This window comes from Plectropomus leopardus, chromosome 22, assembly GCF_026936395.1.
Source record: "Plectropomus leopardus strain MGB_pleo_1.0 chromosome 22, ASM2693639v1, whole genome shotgun sequence".
In the NCBI taxonomy this organism is placed as follows: domain Eukaryota; kingdom Metazoa; phylum Chordata; class Actinopteri; order Perciformes; family Serranidae; genus Plectropomus; species Plectropomus leopardus.
Window position 1 is genome coordinate 26,278,615 of NC_142197.1, and position 24,677 is coordinate 26,303,291.

The 24,677-nt window shown below is 41.1% G+C and overlaps 2 protein-coding genes across 6 annotated transcripts in view; one reads left to right on the plus strand and one right to left on the minus strand.

The window, feature by feature from the left end:
- cog5 (component of oligomeric golgi complex 5) overlaps positions 1-24,677 on the plus strand; it is a 70,288-nt gene that overhangs the window by 6,404 nt on the left and 39,207 nt on the right. Inside the window, exons 5-6 of the mRNA XM_088072870.1 lie at positions 1,842-1,911; positions 9,050-9,170. Of these exons, the coding sequence (XP_087928996.1) occupies positions 1,842-1,911; positions 9,050-9,170 (191 nt within the window). The remainder of the gene's footprint in view (positions 1-1,841; positions 1,912-9,049; positions 9,171-24,677) is intronic.
- LOC121961091 (G protein-coupled receptor 22-like) lies at positions 11,284-23,804 on the minus strand. 5 transcript variants are annotated; one of them, XM_088072866.1, is made up of 6 exons: positions 23,523-23,804; positions 19,004-19,040; positions 18,232-18,750; positions 15,748-15,892; positions 15,298-15,444; positions 11,285-12,804 (listed from the first exon to the last, which is right to left on the minus strand). In XM_088072866.1, exons 4-6 carry the CDS (start codon positions 15,868-15,870, stop codon positions 11,752-11,754), a joined length of 1,323 nt encoding a protein of 440 aa, XP_087928992.1. In that variant the 5' UTR covers positions 15,871-15,892; positions 18,232-18,750; positions 19,004-19,040; positions 23,523-23,804; the 3' UTR covers positions 11,285-11,751. The 5 variants fall into 5 exon arrangements, with proteins under 5 accessions (XP_087928994.1, XP_087928995.1, XP_087928993.1 ...); XM_042510942.2 differs by having other exon boundaries at positions 18,232-18,830; XM_088072868.1 differs by lacking the exons at positions 18,232-18,750; positions 19,004-19,040; positions 23,523-23,804 and adding an exon at positions 15,581-15,640 and having other exon boundaries at positions 11,284-12,804; positions 15,748-15,865.

Consider the following 24,677-nt stretch of genomic DNA (forward strand, 5'->3'; position numbering starts at 1 on the left):
GGTGAATTGAACATGCCAAAACGAGTAGCGCCATATTCAAGGAGGGATGGTTAAATCACAACACAAAATATGATGATCTTACTAATCCGCAAGTAAGCCTAGTTTGCTTTCTTCCAAGTAGAATCAGTATGATTGATTAGGCAGTTTATCGTCTTGCAGCAAAATGGTTTATCACAAGTGAATGAAAGGACAATAAATGGTAACGTTACTTGAGCTGAAAGGCAGCTGCCAATCAAGTGTGAGCTGATTACCCCCCCCCCACCCCCCATCCTCAGAAATGCTGTCAGCAGCCTAATGAGGTGTTTGTGAACTGGGTTTTTGATTGTTATGAATTAATTTATTTTTTATATCATATTTTTGTGGATGTTCATGAGAAACTCATAATTGATATCATATGCATTTTTACAATTTCAAACCAAGCTTAGCTTTAAAAAAAAGTTCCGTATATGTTTGTTTATGCTTTCAAAATAATTCCTAGAGACAAATAAAACTGTAATCAGCCAAAATTGGTATTGGAACGTCAGACGAGTACCAGCAGCACCTTTTCCATTGTTATTTGACGCCCTTACATAACTTACGAAATGTCTCTTTTGCAACCACTATTCTAAAAATGCCAGCCCTTTACCACGATCTTTGAATGACAAACGAAGAAACTATCCTTCTCCAGGCTTTGGATGCCTAATTGTCACTGAGGGATGCTGGCTCCGTCTTGTGAACCTGGAAACTGTCATGTCCTTACTCTCCACTATGTGGCATCTATAAGAGTCCTTATTTTGTTTAAAGCTAATTAATAACTCAGCTGCAACTGTTTCAATTAGAGCCAACAACAATGCTGTTTTTCAACTATCCTGGCATCCTTGCACTTGCTATATGTTGCTGTATGTATTGATAACAACATCTTTCTCATTTGTCTAATGGCAAAGCGCTTTGTAACTGTGTTCTAAGTGCTATATGAATTGTTTATTATGTCTCCCTGCCAGAGATAGCTGTATTGATATTTTTTTTAAAAAAGCCTTGAGGGAATTTCTTCAGATTTGACACGGATGTCCCCTTAAGACTCAGTGATAAATTGATCACACTTTGGTAGTCAAAGGTCAAGGTCAATGTGACCTTGTAACTGTCTCATTCGCTTAATCGCGATATCTCAAGAATGCCTTGCGGTAATTTTTTCAAATTGGACAAAAACATCCGCATGGACTCAACTATGAACTGTTTAGATTTTGGTGGTCAAAGTTCAAAAGTCAAGGTCACTGTGACCTTTTTGGCTATAACTCAGGAACTCTTGTGCTTATTATGGCAACATTTCTCATGAATGTCTAGTTGGATAAAATTATGAAGTCATGACATTTTATATGCACAAGGTCAACTTCATTGTGACAAAAAAATGTTCTGCAAAACACTTTTCTGGCCATTATTCAACATTATATCGCAGCAACAGAAGGGGATACATTTGGTCAGATACTGAATTGGTGACACTAATCCTGAAATGGCGCTTCTGTGTGTGAAACATGCATGTTTTCACAGACATGCATGTAAACCGTAAGAGAAATTTGGCCAGTGCGTGTAGGCATAAAACTGTAGGGCTGTGTATCTAGTTATTATTACTTCACTTGCCTACAAAACAAACATTGCATGCTCTGTCCTGCTTTAGTCTCTTTAATGGTTTACATTTGGTTTGTAAAATAGTGGAAACACAAGGAGGAACCACAAACCAAAGACTCACAGGGTTTTTGAATGTTCAGGTCATAAAAAGCCACAGGTGATGGGTTGGTTTCTCTGTATGTCTGTATGTTCTCTTTGCACCTCTGCGGCTCTCAATGAAACCTTGCACATCTCTTTAGGATAAGGACGAAGATCGTTGACCCGTACAACAAGATTGTGGCCAGGATCACCCAGCTGGCCAGACTGCAGGTAACTCTTCATCACATGCTGTACGATGATGCTATTATATGTACTTTACTTTGTGTGGCTGTGTGTGAATCAGACGGTTTCTTTCTTGAGATGAAGAGAAGAAACCAGAAAACATGATTTCCAAGGGCTCTGAAACCCACAGAGAAACTAACTGTGTAGGAGAAAGGTTGAGTATTCGCCTATATGTAGGCAAGAGATTTGTTGTGTGCAGAGGTTCAAGCTGCTATGCGTGCACAACCAAGCTGGCACATGCGTGCCAGTAAGAGCACCCGACTGCAGTTCTCCTGTTTGCTCAGTCGAGGGAAATCATGATTGAATATTGACGAAACAGCTGCTGTAAAAAGGTCAGTATGTTTCTGAGGTCTCTCTCCAGGGCTAATCGCTCTGTGCAGCTCAGATTTCACCGCTGTGTGTGTGTGTGTATGTGTGTGTATGTGTGTGTATGTGTGTGTGTGTGAGTGAGTGAGTGAGTGAGAGTGTGTATCTGAGAGAGATATATCCTCAGTCTTGTCTGTGGCCTAAACCTTCAGCATGAGTTGAGATGTGGCTAAGACATTATAAGATGATCAGGAACAGGGATTAACGGCCTCTGTTTCTCCCATCATCAAACAAAACAGTATCTTGCTCTCTGCGTGCCTCAGATAAAGATGTGGACACTATTGGTGAAAAAGTAATCCAGTTTAAATGATTATGAAGTAATGGTGCTAGGTACGCATCCTGCTCATGGATGTACAAAGAGACTTGGATACAGAGTTGAAGGAGTGACCCTGTTTAGTTCTATCAAAGTTGCTCAGTGATGCATTAAACTGTAAACTTTCAACTGTTGTGTACAAAATTAACTGGATGATAGGCGCTGCTTCGTCATCATTCCCCAAATAGATCAAGCGCACTAAAGAATTCTGCCAGCTGAGCCAATCAGATCACATCAATGGATGAGAGGAGCTGTTTTTGGATATTTGTAAGTGAAAGCAAAGTTTACGACCCGACACAGTGAACGTTGAAGTTTCACTTTTAGTGCCCCAGGTGGGCTATAAAAAACAGAATGGTATATACACTCACTGACCACTTTAAACCACGCTAGCACTGAGTTGCCTCTTTGCTGTCAGAACTGCCTTAATTCTATGTGGCATAGATTCAACAAGATGCTGGAAAAATTCCTCTGAGATATTGGTCCATATTGACATGATAGCAACGCGTAGTTGCAGATTTGTTGGCTGTGAATCTCCCGTTCCACCACATCCCAAAGGTGCTCTATTGGATTGAGATCTGGTGGCTGTGGAGGTCATTTGAGTACAGTGACCTTATTGTCATGTTCAAGAAACCAGTTTGAGATAATGTGAGCTTTGTGACATGGTGTGCTATTTTGCTGGAAGGAGCCATCAGAAGATGGGTACACTATGGTCATAAAGGGATGGACATGGTCAGCAACAATACACAGGTAGGCTGTAGGCTAAAAGATAAACGATGCTCAGTTGGTACTTATGGGCCCAAAGAGTGCCAAGAAAATCTCCCCCACCATCACACCAGCAGCAGCAGCAGCCTGATATTATGATACTATTAATATCTGAACTGGAGAGTTGTTAGTGTGTTGCTAGCTCACAGTGAATGTATCCACACAGGCTGGATCTCAAGTCCCCTAAATTGCATCCTTGCTTCTCTCGCATTAGTCTTTTCCTTGAGTCTAAGCCCCGCCCACCAGGGATACATGGAGAGACACAAGGAAACCACGAGAGGAGAGAGGAAACGAGCACAGACGGTTTTAAAAGATATGAGAGTTTTTTTCCTTTGAAGCCTCATGTGAAGCAACGCTTGTTTCTGATGAATGCAGCAGCTGATCAGCTGATTGGGCTGCTGCTGGTCATTTGGGTGCTCTAAGCACAATGTGATGCTCACACAGAACAGACGAAAAGCCACAAAACTTTACAAACTGCATATATCTTTTACTACAGCAGAACTGTAGAACAGGCATTTTTCAGCAGCTGCTCTGCAGAGAAACACGTCTACTTTACCTGCTGCCAGGTCGTTAATGAGGTAATTATATGATTATATGACACTTTCTGAAAGAGTTCTGCACAGATGACAGCAAGAACACTGATGTTTCTGTCTCACTGATGAACGCATGTATGTTTCAATGAGCTTAAGTATCAAAAAATGTTGCTTTGCAAAGGCAACAGACTGTATAGGCCCAAGTAAGTGTAATAATGTTAACCAAAAATGGAGCTGGCGCTGCAGCTACTGTGTTTACTGAACCAGCGGCAGCGTTGTGTCTGAGAGGGCCATCACTGAGAGAGTTAATGCAATGCTTAAGATTATGATTGATTAGAATGATATTGTGCTGTTTTGGTGTGCCCTTCGGTACTGGTTTCATATGCCATCCATCCATCATCTATTTTCTTATGCCTATTCGGGACCAGGTCACAGGGGCAACAGGTGGAGTAGAACATTCCAGACGACCCTCTCCCCAGTAACGCTTTCCAGCTCATCCTGGGGGACCCCAAGGTGCTCCCAGGCCAGATGAGATAAATAATCCCTCCAGCATGTTCTGGGTCTGCCCCGTGGCCTCCTTTCAGTAGGACGTGCCCGGAACATCTCCAATGGGAGGCGCCCAAGAGGCATCCAGATACTTGAACCACCTCAACTGGCCCCTTTTGACGTGAAGGAGCAGCGGCTCTACTCTGAGCTCCTCCCAGATGTCCGAGCTTCTCACCCTATCTCTAAGGCTGAGCCCAACCACCCTGAGGAGGAAACTCATTTCGGCTGCTTGTATCTGCAATCTCATTCTTTCGGTTACTACCCAGAGCTCATGACCATAGGTGAGGGTTGGAGTATAGATGGACTGGTAAATCGAGAACTTCGCCTCCTGGCTCAACTCTTCTTCACAACAACAGTCAAGTGGAGCGCCTGCATTACTGCAGATACTACACCAAACTGCCTGTTCATCTCGCACTCCGTTCTACCCTCACTTGTGAACAAGACCCCAAGATACTTGAACTCCTTCGCTTGGGGCAACAACTTTCCCCCCCACCCAGAGGGGACAATCCACCATTTTCCAGCAGAGAACCATGGCCTCAAATTTGGAGGTGCTGACTCTCATCCCGACTGCTTCACACTCGGCCGCAAACTGCCCCAGTGCATGCTGAAGGTCATGGTGTGATGGAGCCAACAGAACCACATCATCTGCAAAAAGCAGAGATGCAATTCTGATGTCCCCAAACTGACCCCTTCCTCCCCCTGGCTGCTCCTTGAGATCCTGTCTTTGAAAATCACAAACAGGATTGGAGACAAAGGGCAACCCTGGCAGAGGCCAACACCCACTGGGAACACGTTTCGCTTCACACCGAGTATGCAGACACAACTCTCAACACTCATTTTGGTTATACAGGGACCGGATGGCATGCAGCAGTGACCCCGATACCCCGTACTCCCGCAGTACCCCCCACAACACTCCCAGGGGACATGGTCATAAGCCTACTCCAAATTCACAAAACACATGTAGACTGGATAGGCAAGCTCCCACACCCTCCCACTCCCTCGCAAGGGTAAAGAGCTGATCCATTGCTCCACAACCAGGAAGGAATCCGTATTGTTCATCCTGAATCCGAGGTTCGACAATCGGTCGGAGCCTCCTCTTGGAGTAAACTTTCCCGGGAAGGCTGAGCAGTGTGATACCCCGATAATTGGAGCACACTCTCTGGTCCCCTTTTTTAAAAATGGGAACCACCACTCCGCTCTACCACTCCACAGGCACTGTACCTGACCTCCATGCGACACTGAAAAGGCATGTCAGCCAAGTCAGCCCAACAATGTCCAGAGCCTTCAGCATCTCAGAGCAAATCTCATCCACACCTGCTGCCTTGCTGCCGAGAAACTTTTTGACTACCTCAGTGACCTCTGCCAGAGCTATGGATGAAGAATCCTCTGAGTCTTCACACTCTGCCTCCTCCACAGAAGACACAACGGCAGGGTTCAGGAGTTCCTCAAAGTGTTCTTTCCACTGCTCAACAATATCCCCAGTCTGGGTCAGCAGTTCTCCTCCCCTGCTGAACACAGCCTGAGGCAAGCACTGCTGTACCTTCCGGAGATGTCTCTCGGTTTGCCAGAACTTCCTTGAGGCCAAGCGAAAGTCCTCCTCCATGAGTTTTAGCTTTGGTGACCTCCTCAGCTGCAGCGCTTCTGGCCAACTGGTACCTATCTGCTGCTTTAGGAGACCCCTGGGTCAATAAAGCCTGAAAGGTCTCCTTCTTCAGCTTGACGACCTCCTTCACCACTGGTGTCCTCATGCGGGTCCTCCGGTTGCTGCCATGACAGGCACAGACAACCTTCTGACCACAGCTTCTAGCAGTTGCCTTCACAATGGAGGTTTTGAACAAGGACCACTCGCATTCCATGTCCCCAACCTTTCCCGGGATGCACGAAAAGTGTGAGTTGAAGACATGGCGGACAGGGGCCTCCGCGACATGTTCCCAGTTCAGCCTCACTACACGGTCGGGTTAACCAGGAGCCTACCCCACACCTGATCCAACTCACCATGAGGTGGTGATCAGTTGACAGCTCCTCTCCTCTCTTCACCGGAGTGTCCAAGACGTATGGCCGCATATCAGATGATACGACCACAAAGTTGATCATCGATCTTTTGCCAAGTGACCTCTGGTACAAAGAACACTTATGAACATCCCTATGCTCGAAAATGGTGTTTGTTATGAACAATCCATGACTAGCACAGAAGTCCAACAACAAAACACCACTCGGGTTCAGATCGGACAGGCCGTTCCTCCCAATCACACCCCTCCAGGTCACTCTCCATTGTTGCCCATGTAAGCGTTGAAGTCCCCCAGGAGAACGATGGAGTCCCCAGTTGGCACCCTTTCCAGGACACCGCCCAGAGACTCCAAGAGGGCTAGGTACTCTGAACCGCTCTTTAGTGCATAAGCACAAACAACAGTCAGAGACCTCCTCTTAGTGACTTGCAGCCGCATTGAGGCTACCCTCTCATTCTCCAGGGAGAACTCGAACATAGCGTCGGTCAGCCAGGGACTCGTGAGTATCCCCACATCCGCCTGGCGCCTCTCCCTGGGCAACTCCGGAAAAGGAGAGAGTCCAGCCCCTCTCCAGGGGTACAGTTCCAGAGCCAGAGCTGTGCTATATCTAGCTGGTATTGCTCCACCTCCCACACAAGCTCCGGCTCCCTCCCCGCCTGAGAGGTGACAGTACACGTCCCCAGAGCTAGCCTACGAAGCCAGGGGTCAGCACGCCCGGGGCCCAGCCCCTGCCTGCTGCCTGGCACACAAAGCACCCAGCCCTGATTTCCAATCCTGCAGGTGGCGGGCCCACAGGGTGTTGGCAGCATGTCATTTCTTCAGGTTGAGCACAACTGGGCCCCAGTGCCAAAGGCCCGGCCACTAGACGCTTGCCTTTGAGCTCCCCTCCCCAGGTCTGGCTTCAGAGGGGGGGCCCGGTGTCCCCGTACCGGGCTAGGTGATCTTTGCTCGATTTGGACATATCATCAGGGTCTTCATGAATGGTGCCATATACGTGTAATTGCACGCACCAGTAGTGGCACCGCTGCAGCTGATCACAACTGGATCAGCTGTCAGTCGCTTTTGACAGCTGCAGAGACTTTTGATAGAGATGATGTCACATCAGCACTAAAAGATAAATAATAGCCTAATAATACAGATAGAGTTCGCCCTGTCATTGGCACAGCAGCAAAGTTTCTCTGTTTAACAAACACCTGCACACAACCTGCACTGTATTCATACTGTACTGTGTCCCGTTTAGAGTCGCATAGTGCGTATATTTCATTTAAGCTGTACATTATTTTCATCTGCAGGATTTTTATTTATTTTCTGATTGTAAATTCTGTACTTAATAACCCAGAGTGTGGTCATGGTGTCTTTTGAACACTGGAAATTATTTGAGATAAATGAGAGTAAAAAGTGTTGTATGCTGACAGACAGACTCTCTCGGACTTTAACTGTCTCCATTATAAAGATAGATAGGGCAAATTGATCGTTAAAAAAATAAATGAAGACAGTTGTTTTTGGCCCTTTTGTTCTGTTTTTGGATAGTGAATCAGGAGATAAATGAAATATTAAACTCAGGAGTGATACACTTGAGTGTAATCTTTGATATGTCTTCAAACCGGTGTGAAACTGTCAATCAATAACTGATTGAGGCATGTCAGCCGATAAAAGACTTCCGTAAAGACTGCTCTCAAGTGTCCTCGCTCATCACTCCTTAGAGACGCTTCTTCGAGCCTTGATCCTTGGCACAAGTAAGTGCTTTAGTACGTCCTCCAAGATGGCGCATCAAGACAGACTTCCGGTCCAAGCGAGGATTGAGGATCAAGGAAATGAAAAATAAGAGATTTGGGATTCGGCCATAGTAAAAGGCTCCAGGTTATCTGTTTAACTGTCTGCTAAAGCTGACATCCACCTGTTGAATGGACGCTTCAAGTCCACAACAAAAAAATGGTCCACCAAAATAAAAGCACCATGGTTCCTGCTTTTATTTATTTAATTATAGCATTATTATTATTATTATCATTATTATTATTATTATTTGAACTTCCTTATAACTGTATTTTGTTAATTGTTGTAACTGTAGTGTATTCAATTATATGACGTATTAACTTTATTGTAAATGTAGTTCATTCAATAATTTTGTTTTTAGTAGTTATTTTAGTCTTTTAGTAGTTAACATCAGTTTAAAGGACAATTACAAAATATCAAGCTATATATTGTGTATTGGGGTATAGCCTTTAAATATTGCAGTATTATTTCAAAGCCATATCACCCAGCCCCTAATCTGATACATTGAATAGGACAGTCAGGCATCATGTTTTTTATGGGTTTTTTTCCAAGTTCCAACCATGACTTTATCAAGAAGGATTTTATATTACATAAAACTACTAACCAAAATATACAGTAGACACATTAATAAACAGTTTCCATGTGCTCTTACCTCAGAATGGCAGACAGGCATGGACAGAACACACAATGACTTTGAACACAGACAGACACTGTCAGCAGTACCTCACACTTCTTTAGTAATGGTTTATTCCCTGGATATTTTGGTGTCATTTTGAATCACGTACTGCATGTCACTATCTGTGCTCCTCTCTTTCTTCCTACTCCAGGTAGCCTGTGACCTGCTGCGGAGGATCATTCGTATCTTGTACCTGAGCAAGAGGCTCCAGGGTCAGCTGCAGGGGGGCAGCAGAGAGATCACCAAGGCTGCACAGAGCCTTAATGAACTAGGTAAGGAGTTTTTTCACTCAGAAATAGTTTGAGTTTGGCTTGTGGAGTGGAGATTTGATCAGTCAACCAGCTGTAAGGTTGGCTATTTAAAACCCTTTGAAATCTGGATCAACGTTAGTTTTCTTTTGCTGCATTCAGAAGCCTTTCATGAGCATTAAACCTTTGAAACTTGTACAAATTAGTTTGATTTCTTTCAAAAACATCTGAGAAAAAGGGGATCAGTGACTGTATGAAATGTCCCCCAAATTTCAAAGAAATTGTAAAAGATGACCTGATGATGATCTAAAAAAAAAAAAAAGTCAGTCAGTCAAGAGTTTTTAGAAAATCAAGGGGAAAATATCAAGATAGGTTTAAAATTACGCTAGGGAAAAAAAAAAATCTTTTTTTGTTACAATTTATTAATTTTTAAATTTTTATTTTAGCACTTTGTTCATGTCATTTCCTATTTTTGTTCTTTTACTTCTCTCCTTTTTTCTTTTCTTTTTTGTTGCTAATTTTTAATTGTTGCAATTGTTTTTTTGGTAACTTTTTACTAATTTCTTGCTGTTTTTTGGTCATTTCTGTTGGTTAATGCCTTCTTTCCAATGTTTACGAAAGAAATCAAGCAGTTTGTTCTGGTTTCAAAGGGCTAACATTGAGTTCTATGAGGATTGACTCTGTTTTGTAGCCAGCCTCAAGTGGATATTAGAGGAACTGCAGTTTTTGGCACTCCTGCTTTGGTTTCCTTGCACTGGAAGTTGCTGCTTGGTCCGGCCCCAATGGAAATACATATCATACAGGTGATAATCGTACCATTTCCCCTGCTGAGTTGTATGATGAGGTAACAGCAGTGATCCCCATTTCAGCCCCAGGTAGTCTTTTCTCTGAGCTCCTTATCATAGACTTAATTTAACTGTCTTGGTCTAACAGTGGCTGGATAGCTTCAGAGGACTGTGTGACCTCCTGGTGTCAGCAGACGGAAAGTGATATTGATGCGTTACATATCACCGCCACTACTTATCTATTGGCCATTCCACCCTCAGCTATCACAAGGCAATAAGCGTGACAGAGCGGGTTCAGGAGGACAAGTGTTTTCAACAGTATGTGCCTGCTAGTCTGTGACCACTTCTCTCTTACCCCCTCTCTCTCTCTCTTTCTCTCTCTCTCTTTCTCTTTCACACACACACACACACACACACACACACACTCCGCCATAAACTCTTAAAGGTCATACAGTGTCTACTTCCAGTCGTTTGTTGTCCCAACAATTCCAACAATTTTCTCGAGTGGGCTTTGCTGCTTTGTGTTTTGTTATGGTTCGGCTGTGGACTCCTGGAATCAGGACTCGCCTGAAGAATAGTTTAATAGTTACCACAATGGCAACATTTTAATGGCATACATAATATGGATACTTGAACTGAAATACACAAATGATGTTCTATAGGGTTGCAGGGATATGCAAGATTTCCTGGATATACTGACATTTATGTATTATTACTTAACTATTATGAATAAACAGACTGAAGGAACTGATAACTACATTTCACTGAAGTAATATTTAATGATTTCATGTGACAAATAAATTGATTGAATTTGAGGGACTGGGAGGAAAGGAGAAAATGAAATATCCCAACAATTTTGACCAAATACCCTGATATCACTATCCCAACAGTGTTGTTGGGTTGACTATTAGTGTTTTCAAAAATTCTTACACCATTTTTGATAAATTGTCATCAGTAATATGGATGTTACGACTAATTGGGTAAAGGCAAATTATAGAACAGCTAGACCAGTCTTTAATGTTTAGAAAATTTCATAATTTTCTGTAATGCAGATATTAAATCCAGGGAAAGACAACACTTAGGGTTTCTGATATCCAAAATCTAAGACAATATCCAGTCAGATTTTCAAGTTTTCTGTCTTGGAATCAAACTGTACAGGAGGAGAAATGGGAAGCTCATATGTACTAGTTTCACTCGATACTTCACCAGTGAATGAAATTTTCTTGCAAGAATACTGGTTCTATTAGGACAGTAACCCTAGTTTGAACATAAGATTTGAAGACTCACAAAATAACAAAACGGAGGTGACCTCGCTGAAGAAAGGGAAAGAGAAACAACAGTTTTTCCTTTGTTTGTTTATTACAAATGGTGACAAACAATTTCAAGGTATTTTTAGAGCTGTACATTCACCTTTTTGTTTCTATGATAACCAGAGAAAGACACGCACCGCTGCTGAGATAAAAGGTTATGATTAAATAGTCCCTAATAGCACACTACGACATTTCATAATAAATAGCAATAAATTACCCTCTTTGTGTCCCCATGAATCCTGCCCATGACACGTTTTTGCACTGAGGAAAAAATAATCTCTATATTCCTCTGAGGTCATGATTTTAGTATTAACTTATGAAGCTGCCCAGGATTGTTGTACTCCAAAGTTAAAGATATACTGCATATATACTGTATATATATTGTACATATAAAATACTGGTTTTAAAAATGTTTCTGCTGTAGCCTGTTACTTTATTTTTAGGAGTAGACTGTAACCTATTCCCATTTACTCTTCATATCTGACATATGTACACTTTGGGTTCATGCCCTTACTCTGCATCCTGCGAGTAAAGACATTTTTGCCTGGCTTCTGCGTCCTCAAAGGTGACCTTCTTTTGTCTCCTGGGGTCAATCCACGAGTTATGGATGACCACATTGTTAGGTGTAGGGTCAGCTTCTACCACAGACACCACCCTCTTCTTCATCTTGCTTTTTAAAACCTTTTGGAACTTCTGCCGAGTGAAGGCATAGAGAAGTGGGTGGAAGATGGTGGTTCCGTAGGCCATCACCAGGAAGCCCAGGCGAAGGCGAACAGTTAAGTCACTGGGCCCAGTGCTGAGGATGATGGTGTTGAGCACAGTTATTGGAGTCCAGCAGAGTAAGAATGTGGAGATGATGAGAAGAGACATCCTGAAGACTCGTTTCTGTCTCTCCCGTCTCTCCCGATGACGTTTCACTGCTCGTCTCAGCGCAATGATGACTGACACTGATGCCCGCATGCCCAAAGGTGCATTCCCACCTACTCTGACTCCTGTGCTACTCTGTGAAGCGTCAGTCGACTCTGCTTGTGTCGCAGTACTCAGAGAGATAGTGTTTTTGCTCTTTTGTTTCTTTTTAGGTAGGTTGTGCTGAAAGCGTGTTCCAATGCGGATGTTAAGTGCCTGAAGGATCTTGTAGTAAGTCACTAGCATTACCACTGCTGTAAAAAAGAATATAGGGATCTGTGCTAGCAGGTGATAGTACAAACCCAGCTCTGTGTAATACTCATTTGTGTGAGCTACTGTGACCACTGCAGTCTGGTTCACAAGGTCTGAACCATAGCTGATGAAAAAGCCAACTTCCATGAAGGGAACCAGGAAACTGAAAAAGGATAGAGCCCAGATGGATCCCAGTAGAGCCACAGCTCGGCCCATCGTAAGCACACGATTGGCCGGTCGTACTGAGATGTCATAGCGGTCCACAGTGATGGCCAGGACATTAGCAGCAGTAGCTACACTTGCAAAGGAGACGCAAGCCTCATGGAAACAGCAGATCATGGCTGTGTCTGCCTCCAAAGGAAGTAACACCACCACTACTGTCAGAGGGATACAGCAAACACACACCTGGAAACAAGATAGGAACTTGGGTTACATCCCAAATACATAATGTTGGTTTCCATATAATCTTGATTTTTAAGTACCAGAAAAAACACTACAACATGCTTTGTAATGATTGTTATGTGATAAGATTCTAAAGGGTATAATATGATTGTATCAATCTAGAGTACATAACCATCACAGTCATGTACAGCGTAATTATGAAAGGAATTATTGGCTCCCTTGTGTATACCCAAAAATCCAAACAGAAGGCGGGAATAGCAGCATTGGCTATGTTTAATGAAAAGGCTAAATGTTTACTGGTAAAGGTTACAGTAAAAAAGAAATATGAAATGTATTTACTGGGTATATTATATCCATGAGGTTTCACTAAGAGTCACCAAACTTTTAAAGTTAACCCCTGAAAAACTGTAAGTTGTATTGTAGCATTGTTTACATTTCACACTACAAAATAATTTACTTTCATTGTCTATACTGAGAATGTTAGCAAAACTTTGCACATGCAAAAATGAAGGAAATATTAGACTGTTTTAGCAAAAATCTTTTGCAAAATTCTGTTTTTGTTAGATCAGTAGAACCTACAGCCCCAGTTCTAATAAAAAAAGTTGTGATGCTGTGTAAGTAATCCAAAGACAAGATATTTAGTGTTCAAACTGAAAAATCATTTTTCTCATTTTGAATTTGATGCCTGCAACACATTCCATTGTGAGCGTATTCATCACTGTCTGACATTGCGTTTTCTTTTAACAACACCCAGTAAGTGTTTGGGAACTGAGGACTCTAATTGTTTAAGTTTTTGAAGTGAAATGGTTTTCCATTCTTTCTTTATAAAGAAGAATTTATATTTATAAGACTTCAGTTGCTCAACATTCAGGGGTCTCCCTTGTCATATTTTGTGCTTCATAATGCTTCACATATGTTCAGTGGGAGACAAGTCTGATTCAGATTCAGAGTCAGACAACTTTATTTATCCCAAAGGGAAATCCAGTTTTGCAGTCTTCCAGACCATATGTACATTTTCTGGATTACCGGCAGGTCAGTCAAGTAACTGCACTCTTTTATTGTCTCACTTAAATATGTAGGAACATCCCTGGAAAACACGTCATCTGTATGGCAGCATATGTTGCTCTAAAACCTGTATGGACCTTTTAGCATTTAATGTGCCTTCACAAATGTGAAGTTACACATGATGCAAAGGGCACAAACAACCCCCCATACCATCACAGACGCTGGCTTTGAAATTTCCTAATTCGCTCTGAGGATACGACGTCCATGATTTCCAACAACAGTTAGAAATGTGGACTCTTCCGACCACAGTGCACTTTTCTACTTTGTGTCAGTCCGTATCAGATGAACTTGGGTCCAGAGAGGTCAACAGTGTTTCTGGATGTTGTTGATATTTAGCTTTCACCACTGCATGGTAAAGTCTGAAATGTATTTGTAGATGCCGAGATTAACTGTGTTCACTGACAAGTTTTCCAAAGTGTTCCGGAGCTCATGTGGTAATGTTCTAAATATAATGCTATGCCTGTTATGTGCAGATATTTCTCCTGATTCTCTGAATGTTTTGATGATGGATTGTAGATGATGAAAGATCTAAATTTCTGAAATTGTTCAGTGATAGAAGTTGTAGTTAAACTGTTGGACTGTTTGTCCACACTGTTTTCAGCAAAGTGAACATCCTTGCTTGTGAACAGCTGAGCTTATCAAGGATGCCCCTTTCATGGCTATTAAACATACGATCACCTGTTACCAATTGACTTGTTTACCTGTGAAATGTTCCAAACAGGTTTTTGAGCATTCAAAAACTTCACCAGTCTTTTGATTTCCCAGTCCATTTTTTTTTTGTAATGTGTTGCAGGCATCAAATTCAGAATGATTACAAAAAACAGAGGTTTTTTTTTTTAGTTTGAACAACAAATATCTTGTCTTTGGGCTGTTCAGTTGAATATAGATTTTAAAAAGATTTTAAGTTTTACACAGCATCCCAACTTTTTTGGAATCTGCATTGTGGAAGAAAACTTACATTTGTCCTCCTACGGTTTTACCATTTGTAATACAGCACTGCAGAAGCAAAAATCTTAGTTGATGGCAGTAGAGAAGTTAAACCTAGCATCATCTTGAAAGTAAAAAGCAATCTTTGCTGGGGTTTTTTCAGCACTGGAGTAGAGAACATCAAAGCAGTGGACAAAAAATGAGTCACACTAACCTAACTGGTGTTATGGCCGAGCGCGCTAGTAGTGCCTATTGTTGTGTAAAGTACGTAATCGAACTTGACAGCACAAGTGTAGATGTGGCTTATTTTGAATGTGGAAGCATAATGTTTCACATTAAATGGATGGAACCTCCAGTGTTTGCGTGTACAACTGTTTATTTTCTGAAACACGAGCAGTGCTGGGAGGTAATTTTTGTAGCAGTGGGAGTCTCACTGCAAGATGTTCCATTAAATCCCCTCGACACAAAAGGAACTGATAGATTTTAATAGAGGTTAGGACTCACCAACACATCCACCACATGCAGGTTCATGGTGATGATGTTGGAGACGGAGCTGATGAGGTTCTGTTTCATGCAGTAGAGGACAAGCACAGTGAGGTTGGAGCTCAAGCCCAAAACTATCTCCAGAAGCAGGAAGCCTGTCAGAGAAACCTACCAACAGAAAGAACATGGTGGCATGTAGTGTGACAATCAATGTTATTTTGGTCACAATAATGCATGAAAATAATAATAATAATGTGGGAGATTTGAGTTAGACTTCATATAACCAGGGAATCTTCATACTTACATGATGGGTTTTAGTATCCAAATTCCCGACCCATTAATGAGCCAGACAGTTACCAGTTTCCTGAAAATATCATATACCTAAAAAGATCTCAATGGATCAACTTGCCTTCAAGAAAAAAATAATGCTGTCATGTCACATACATTAGTTTGAAAAAGCTGCAGCAGTACCTGGAAGCTGATGGGGTAGATGGCCTTGTCGGAGGTCATGTCAAGGTCAAAAGGGTCAGCTGTGTCAAGCACCGTCATGTTGCTCATGGTGGCTGCAGAGATCCGCACAGGGGATGTGTGCATTATCCCAATGGGAGGAAGAGGCCTGGAGAGCAGGCAATGGTCTATTTAATAAATCGTCACATATGAAATTCTACCAGATTTTCTTTTTCAATGAGAGAATTTTTTAAAATGTCCCCAGCTCAGTAAACTTGCAGCTGGTACTGCCTTTTTATTAGAAAAGAATGTTCTGTGAACAGGCAGTGAGGTTAGTATTAGGGTTATGCGAGGCAGTAGGCTGCTGAAAATATGCCATTCACCTCTTTTGACACTGCTGCTCCAAAATAATTTACTACAGGCTATATGTTTCTATGACTAGAATCTACTTAAACTACTGTAGTAGTAAAATACTAAACACGTCCAATGTTTCCCACAGAATTAGAATCTATAGCCCCTTTTCCACTGCACAAATAACCTAGACACCTGTTAACATCTGGCCTGTGTATGTAATGGGAGAGGTTACAACTCAGATTGGCAGTGATGGAAATACAACACCCACTTTAATTTTAGCCCCTTTACCGGTGAGATGCAGTGACACGCTGACTCAAAATACTACGTGGAGACGGATTTTAATCTCGCTTGTGTCTCTTTTTTATCATTCTGTGCTCCACTCTAAAATCAGATGTTTTTAGGGTCTTTAAAAGCAGTGTAGTTTAACTCTTCATGAGTAATTTTGACCCTCAACCCTTGAACCTTTGGATAAGGGATGAACGATGCTGGTTTTCTTCGCCGATATTCGATATGCAGATCTATATCAACTTATTTCACTGATAACTGAAACTGATATCAATACATCCACTTCTTTGTCCAACCTATCTTAGTAATCATCATGTCTCTTTTGCATAAAAAAAAAAAAAATTACGCATACTTTTAATTGTAATGGCCCACCAGCAGATGGAGAAATAAAATACAAGGCTTTTCCATGTATGTAATATTCATTCATTGTGCAAAATAAGAAAAATACTTCAACTTCGGGATGATGCTTTGTTCATGTTCACTTAGGTTATAAAAACATAAAAATAAAAATAATTTTGCAATATCAGCAGAAATCCGCATGATGACCAATTACAATATTTAATTTTAAAGTCAATATCTGCCGATATCAATGGCGTGTCGATAATATTGTACATCCCTAGGGTGGATAATAAATCTGTTGATCCAGTCAGAGCTGATCGGATTGGATCAGTGGTTGAGAGGAGCAGCTCCTGCAGAAACTAAAAGCAAACTTTTAGGTCCATTGCAATGAAATGTTAAGTTTAACTTTTAGTGTGCTTGGTGCTCTGCTAGTCCATCTGTGCCCAGAGTACGCTCTGCACTGAGAGAGGTGCAATGAATAACCTGACAGTGCAGGCTGCAGTCTTCCTAATAAATGGTCCAAAAATATGGATAAATATTTTTTAGTGGGTTTACCCGTGTTAAAAAAAGCTGCATGTATGTGCTAATTTTGGTTGGAAAGGGGTAGATGACAACAGACTTTTTGCCTTGCTTTTGTTCGTGGCTGTTTGGAACAGCTATAAACAGTTGAAGGCTGTTTCCCTCAGATTTGGTTGGACAACACATACAAACTAGTTTATTTCTAGCATCCTGACCATCGACTGTATATAAAGATGGATGACATGCCCCCACTTCCCCCTGCTATGCTGAAGTGAGCTTAGGATATCTGAGATACAGGCATTGTCTTTTTGCAAGGGTGATGTCATTGGGAGCCGGAGTCTGCAGAGTAGCAAAATTCGTGGTGGGGGAGCTCCTGCCAAAATACCCTTCTGACCATTCGTGAGCAGCTCCATTAAATGCGAGCGCATGGATTTGCTGTCTCAGCTGTCAATCATGGTGGAAAATCCCCCCTATTTTTAATATAATAACCCATTAAAACCAAATTTATCATTAAAAACAAAGACTCGAAGAAACATCAGGGTGATGACAACTCCCTTTAGTGACAGAAATCATCTACGGGAAAAGTTTATTTGGCTTGCACTTTTAGTTTTTTGTTTTAGTTTTTTTTTGTGTCCATTCACTAGAATGGAGGGACGGGCTTTATGACCTATACTGCAGACAGACACCAGGGGGTGATCCAGATTGAAAACTTACACTTTGTGGGACCTGTCATGTCTTCCATCTTTATGTAGTCTATGATCGTGACATATTTAGCCACATTTACAGAGACAGGAGTTCATGTTTACTTTTCCATTCACTGTCTGTAAAAACTTTACAGGACAACAAGTAAGAAAGATCTGTCCACCAATAGAGCCAATTGAGAGTGCTGGCTCGATGACTGAGCCAAAACAACTTAACTGCAAAAATATTAGAATATGTAGTCTCTGGACCTTGGTTCCCCAAAGGTTTGGACTTAAGAGAGTGCAGGTGTGATATGAGGCTTCCACTCACCACTCCCTTCCAGCAGTGTCCTCTCCAGCTCAGCAGCAATCCAAGTGACTGCAAGGAACTTGGTGGAGCATGTCAAACCATCCTTGCATATTCTGACTTATCATGATCAATCTTCACGTCATCTCCTTCATTTACAGAATTCTCTGTGTTAGAGAATTAGACGAACTAGGAAAAGTCTGCCATTAGCTTTAACCTTGGGGATACTGGCTCCACTCAAGCGAAAGTCTTTTTGTGAAAGACAGAAAGCAAAACACACCCGCCCCTCGTTGGGGGACATGTGGTTTGCAGCATCACTGAGCTACACTAGGATCAATGCTTTCTTTCATGCATCGCTCTGTCTCATCATTGTCTGTTGTGCTTGGACTGCTGCTTTCAGTCTCATCTCCGCTTGAAAATGATGCCAGTGTTCGAACAATCCTCCTGTCTCCACTTTTCTCCAAGTTCAGGTATTGTGTGTCTTTCACAGTGGTCCTGATACGGTCATTAGCACTTTGTCATCAGGGATGTCATTTCCTTTTCCTGAGGACATTGAAGGGAAAAAGTAGAGATGGCTTAATGGTTGTTCTTCAGGACTTGACCCATTTATATTCTTCACATTCCTGTGATCCAAGAAGAGACATTTGCACCACAGGTCAGAGAGCTGGACTAAGGTCAAACAGACTTTGAGTACACTCTTGAATGTTCACAGCCTTAGCACTCTCTGTTTAACCTTCATGGACTGCCAAAGAAGAATCAAGAATGATGTCATATCCCATCATTATCATAACCTTACCTCACGTTTTCTTCCCATTCCCATTCCATCTCTGATCCTGCAAAAGGAGAGGATGCAGCATTTGAGTAAAATAGTATACAAGATGGATTTTTGTCACATTGAAATCAGTTGTTCCTCCCTTGGTCTGCATGTTGCATCACGTCTCCTTCCTAATTTCAGCTCATTTATCATCCCCTGACAGACAGCTCGCTCTTTCTGTGCTAACTGGACGCCTGTGTCTGTCTTTGCACTTGTGTTGGTGTGTGTGTGCCAAATGTGTGCGTAATCAGGTTTGATGCCTTGCCTTGTATCTTTGATGGTTCCTGTTGTGTGTTGTTCAAATGAGCACTGAAAACTGTGAACTTGCTCTCTGCAGATTGTCTTAGTGTATGAAATGATACAACTGTCACAACAACGTGCCACACACTGTTTCAGTCAGCTCTACGTCTCATCAGGACTCAACTGCAAGCCTCCAGAGTAATAGTTTACTTTGGTTGTACTGGTGTGCTTAATTTGTTTCTTATTTAGGTGCACTAGCACATAAATTTGATGCATCCAAAATCCTGCTTCTTCTGGTACTGATTAACACATTTTAAAAGTTAAATCTTTTGTCAGTTCCCTTACTCACTGGTAAATTTTAACAAGGGGTGTAAGGGTACACGAGAGTCATGATTTGGTTCAGGAGTCACGGTCTGATGCGACTTCAGTCCCACAGGAAAAAACACATTTGTAAGGATCTGTTTATTTTTTAACACACAGTAGTGCAAGTGTTAAATAGGTAAGGTGAGGTAACATTTTGTCCATAAGCAAATTAGGTAGGCCTACATATTTCCATTATGAAAATGAGGAACATGTACATGATAAATCGAATAAACTCAATGTATCATGGCTTATTGTAATATGACATGCATCTGTTTCTACTATTGCTGTGCCTCTCTCCCCCTCTCTCAACCTCTCTCCCCCTCTCCTCCCTTCTCTCTTTCTCTTTCCTTTTTGCCATGACTGTATTTCATTTGTTATTTACAACATCTATTGCACGTCTGTCTGTCCTGGAAGAGGGATCCTTCATCATCCTCTACCGCTCTTCCTGTGGTTTCTTCCTTTTTTCCCCCGTTACAGGGGTTCTTTTTCGGGAGTTTTTCCTTGGGTGATGTGAGGGTCTAAGGGCAGAGGGATGTTGTAAACTGTACAGCCCACTGAGGCAAACCATGTTTTGTGATAATGGGCTCTATAAATTAAATTGACTTGACTCGACTTGACTTCCACACGCGATGTATAAAATGACTTTAATAGCAAACATTGAGTAACTCTAACATAGCAAACTCATCAGCGTTCTAAATCAATGATAACTTTTAGGCTTCGTATTTCTCTGCTTTTATTTTAATACCATTTAGGGCTAGACAATTTAACAGTGACAAAAATTATCTCAATAGAATTTTCCTTGACAGAGATATAATAAATGTTCTATAAATCCTCCATACAATGAGACCACCCATACAACAATACATGGGCCAGTAGTACACCTTAAATGCCAGTTTCCAGAGGCCATTAACCAGTAGAAGTAGTAGTAGTAGACCCTGTATGGACCCCACAAACCTGTATGGTAACATTAGAACTGTATAACAACTTTCAACATGCTCATATATATTTTTTTTTATTATTTTTTTTTGATCACAGACAACAGTACAGCTACCACACGTTTAAATTCGCTGCGTAATGTTAGCTACAATAGCTAATGCTAATGGTAAGTTAGCAAGTTAATGTGACTGACTAAATGGCTATATCATTTGAAAAATATGACATAACATGAGTAAAGGTAAGGTGAATTAAACTTCCAGATTTCCTTGTACCTAAACATGATTTCTGCCTATCACGTCTGATATACTTTGATCGGCAATAAATGGCCCAATGCTACCTGACGACATCAAAGTCCGTCATCCGTTGTTGTTTTGATTCAGAAATGGCAAAAATTACAGACTGTAAACTACTGACCCCAGTTGAGATTTTTGTTTTTGTCTATTTTGTATCCATTGTCCCTATTAGAAAATGTTTAAACTAATTTAATGTTTTCCTGACCGAAGTGATATTTTTTTTGTCTATTTATTGTTTTTTGATTGACATAATTTTGATGGTACTTGTTAAAAATCTACCTTAGATTGTGAAATGTTGTGCTATTTGGCACATTTATAAGGTTCTGGCAATTATTCTGGTTCAATTATAGTTTAAATCTCAAGCAACAGTATGATTTCTTCATCTTTCACACAGGAGCTAAAATCAGCCTTTAAATGAAAAAGAAATAATTATTTGACTTTTAATCATTATAAATATCAATATCATGAGAGGAAACATTTTTGTGTGTTTTTTGTTTTTAGCCATATCGCCTGACCCTACTAACATCCACTACAAGGTTGATAAAGATACTGCCGGAACAAAGTTTCCATTTAAAGAGTCCTGAAGGTTCTTTGTTTTAAAAACATTACCTAACACATGGCACATGGTATAGCCATGATAATCCAATATAAATCGTGACGTTTTGCATGGGTTATTTTTTAGATCTACATTTTTGTTGTTGTTGTCCATTATATCTGACATTACTTGTTTCCTGTCATGGAAAAAGAGTCTGCGTTTATTTTTGCCAAGTGAAAACATTCCATCAAACTTAAAAAAAATAGCTTCAGTTAAAATATACATATATGCTGAAATGAGACAGAATGCAGAATACCTTGTCTTAATCATTGTAACCATTCATCATTAGCATGAAAAATCAAAATATTTTCTATTTTATTCATAGGTTTGCCATTCAAGATGTAAATCAACACATCTTACTTTGTCATAGGATACATACACATTTGTAACTAATGTGTATTAATTGGTGGAATATTTTCAATTCAACCACGCTTTGTTCTTCAGAACAGGTTCTCAGCAGCTGATTCAAATAAAGAACAGGCTTCAAAAAAAGAGATGTAATGCCTGCATTTCAAGTGTGGGACCTGTGTAAAGATGTGGGCTTACCCTAACTTGAACCATGCAAAACTTCCTTCCTACCTTCCTATCAGCCAATCACCCACCACTGTCAACATGCCTACCAATATCTGGCCACCCACCCAGGTTCCAGAGCGGCCTCAGGCTACATAAAGTATATCTCTAAAGTGACACCCAGGTCTGCACGAGGAAGCAGATCAGCCAGGGAAAGAACAAGTTGATTTAACCATTAGTTGGTCAACATACATGAATCCCCTGCAATTTTAATGAGTGGTTAATCATTTGTCATTTCTTCAACAAAATGACCAAGCAATTGTGATTCATTTCTCTTAAATATGATGATTTATTCCCCACTTCTCTGTTGCTCTGATTGTAAAATGAAATATCTTTGGGTTTTGGACTGCTGAATTTTTTAAAAATGTCATCTTGCATTTTGAAAACATGTAATAGGCATTTTTCCAATATTGTTTTACCCTTTTAGACCAAAATATTAACATTTGATAACGTGATTTTATTTTTAAAAAATCTAGGAAACTAATTGCCTTGAAAAAAGGTAAGTAAATATACCTATATGTCAGAGTTATGTTTAATGTTCATTGTTAACTTTAAATTTAGTTGTAGTTACTGAAAGTAAGTTTTTGCGACTTAAAAATGACAAGTGAAATCAACTTAATTTTTATAAATTTTAGCAACTTCAGTAAACCAAGTCTGCTTTGCCTTATGCTGGTTACGAACTATCAGGCTTGTTTGTATATTTTTAAACATGATAGCAAAACAGAGCTCGCAGATCTCTTAAACTCATCATTATATTTATTCTTTGTCTTGATTAATTTGAGACAAATGAACTTGATTTACTAAGTTTTTAACACTTAGGAACAACAAAGTACTTTAATTTGTATTTTTTAAATGGCAACAACTTTACAAAATTACATAAATGCACAAAAAACACAATTATAAGTGAACTTGACATTTAGATCTAATTTATGATTAATAGTTTGATTTATATATGTTTTCAAGGCAGTCAGTTTCCTTAATCATCAGCTTGTCAGATCTGACGGTGTGCTCTCAGCTTTCAGTGTCGTTAATTCATCTCAGCCGCTTCTAGTTCTGAAACCTGCTCATCACCTTCAGCTCTGTTGCAGGTCGTAGTTTGTAGCTGCATAGAATTTGCAAAATAGCTTCTTAATGTTCAGCTATTATCAGTGTTTTACATTCCATCAACCATTAGTCCTGTGGGTGACCTCAGCCTGAGGACACATTCTGGCTCTGTTTTGTGATGTACGAGCTTTTCCAACACCAGGAGAGCAGTTCTTGTTGGGAGGCAGTGAACTCGGCTGCGCTTGTGAAGCCCCGTATTTCTCACTGTGTGATAGCCCATCATTTAGTGTAATTATTCTCCACTCAAAATAGTGACTGCTTGAAAATCATGACTCACAGGCTCAGCAGCATCAGCAGGATGAGTGTGGTGATTTAAAGTGCTTTCGTGCAACATGTTCACATTGCCTAGCTAACTGCACACCAATGACAGCGTTAGTAAATGATCGTGCTGTGTGTTTACCTTTGTCCAGAGACCATTCCTCAGCAATCCTCGGCTCTGTCGCTGTTATCCTTCCCTGTAAGGTTTTGTAATCTATATCCTCCAAAGGTAACGCAGAGCCCACAGATGATAACCCTCAGTGTAGTAGTCGATCAGTAGCGGATGCTTGTTAGTTAGTCCCTTCAGGATGGAAATTTGACTGGTAGAAATCATACAGAGCGTGGAGAGAGAGGAGAGATACTGCTGCTCTGCCTCCGCCTCTCTCCTCTCTGCTGTGCTTCTTTTTCTGTCTCTCTGTTTCCTCACTCTGTATCTCTCTCCAGTAGCCCTTCCTACTCCCCCCCACCTTCCCACTATTTGAAACAGTCTTCTCCTTCTCTTTATTCCCCTTTACACCTCTGTGCTTGACTAATTGGACTCACAAAAGCAATGTAACACTTGTCATATTGCCTCTTGCTCATTTCTTCCTATCCTTTGTTACCTTTTTTGCATGTAGTGAGCAGTGATAACTCTCCGGTGTGCAGGGACAAAACAGATCTTTTTTTTTTGTCTTTGTTCATTTTTCTTTTTGTCTTTATTTATTTATTTATTTTGCCCTCATTAACAGCCCAGGTAGCAAACTGTGGCCATGACAATACTAATGGCAGCATCTGTCCTCTCAGGACTTTGGCCACTCCTCCGCTGTTTGTGTTTGCATAGAACCCGCCGGATGGAACATGCTTAATTGCCCCAATCTGGCTACCACTGGAGCAGTAGCCGTGTTGCCCTTATTGCCTGGCGAGCGTATCTGGAAGGTAGCAAGTGAGGGGACTAATTAGGGCTACTAGGCATTGGCATGGCAACAACAGCAGCAGCACCCAAAGCAAACGCAGTCTGATGGATCAGAATTCAAATCAGAGCCTGTCGGCTCTCTTCCGGGATACACCTCTGCACTGAGAATACACCAACACTGACACCCACCCCCCCGTCCATCCCCGGATCTGGTCATTGTCTCTCGGCTCTGCATCTCTCACGCTACGTGTGTTCATTCAAGGAGTGTAAGCAGAGATGATGGTGTCCAGTTCAGCTCTTTTACTGACATGCGTAACTCAGAGTAGAAGTTGTTTTCCCTAAAATACAAGTCTTGAGAAAGAGACAGAGATAAATGACAGTAGGATTGCAGAGAGGGAAAAATAG

Bases quoted from the DNA above. Each gene is read 5' to 3' on its own strand.
- LOC121961091 (XM_088072866.1), bottom strand. From the start codon at position 15,870: ATGCACACATCCCCTGTGCGGATCTCTGCAGCCACCATGAGCAACATG. The intron at 15,445-15,747 runs GTACTGCTGCAG...TTCTGTTGGTAG, and splicing joins TCTACCCCATCAGCTTCCAG to GTTTCTCTGACAGGCTTCCT. The intron at 12,805-15,297 runs GTGAGTCCTAAC...TCTTGTTTCCAG, and splicing joins TGCATGTGGTGGATGTGTTG to GTGTGTGTTTGCTGTATCCC.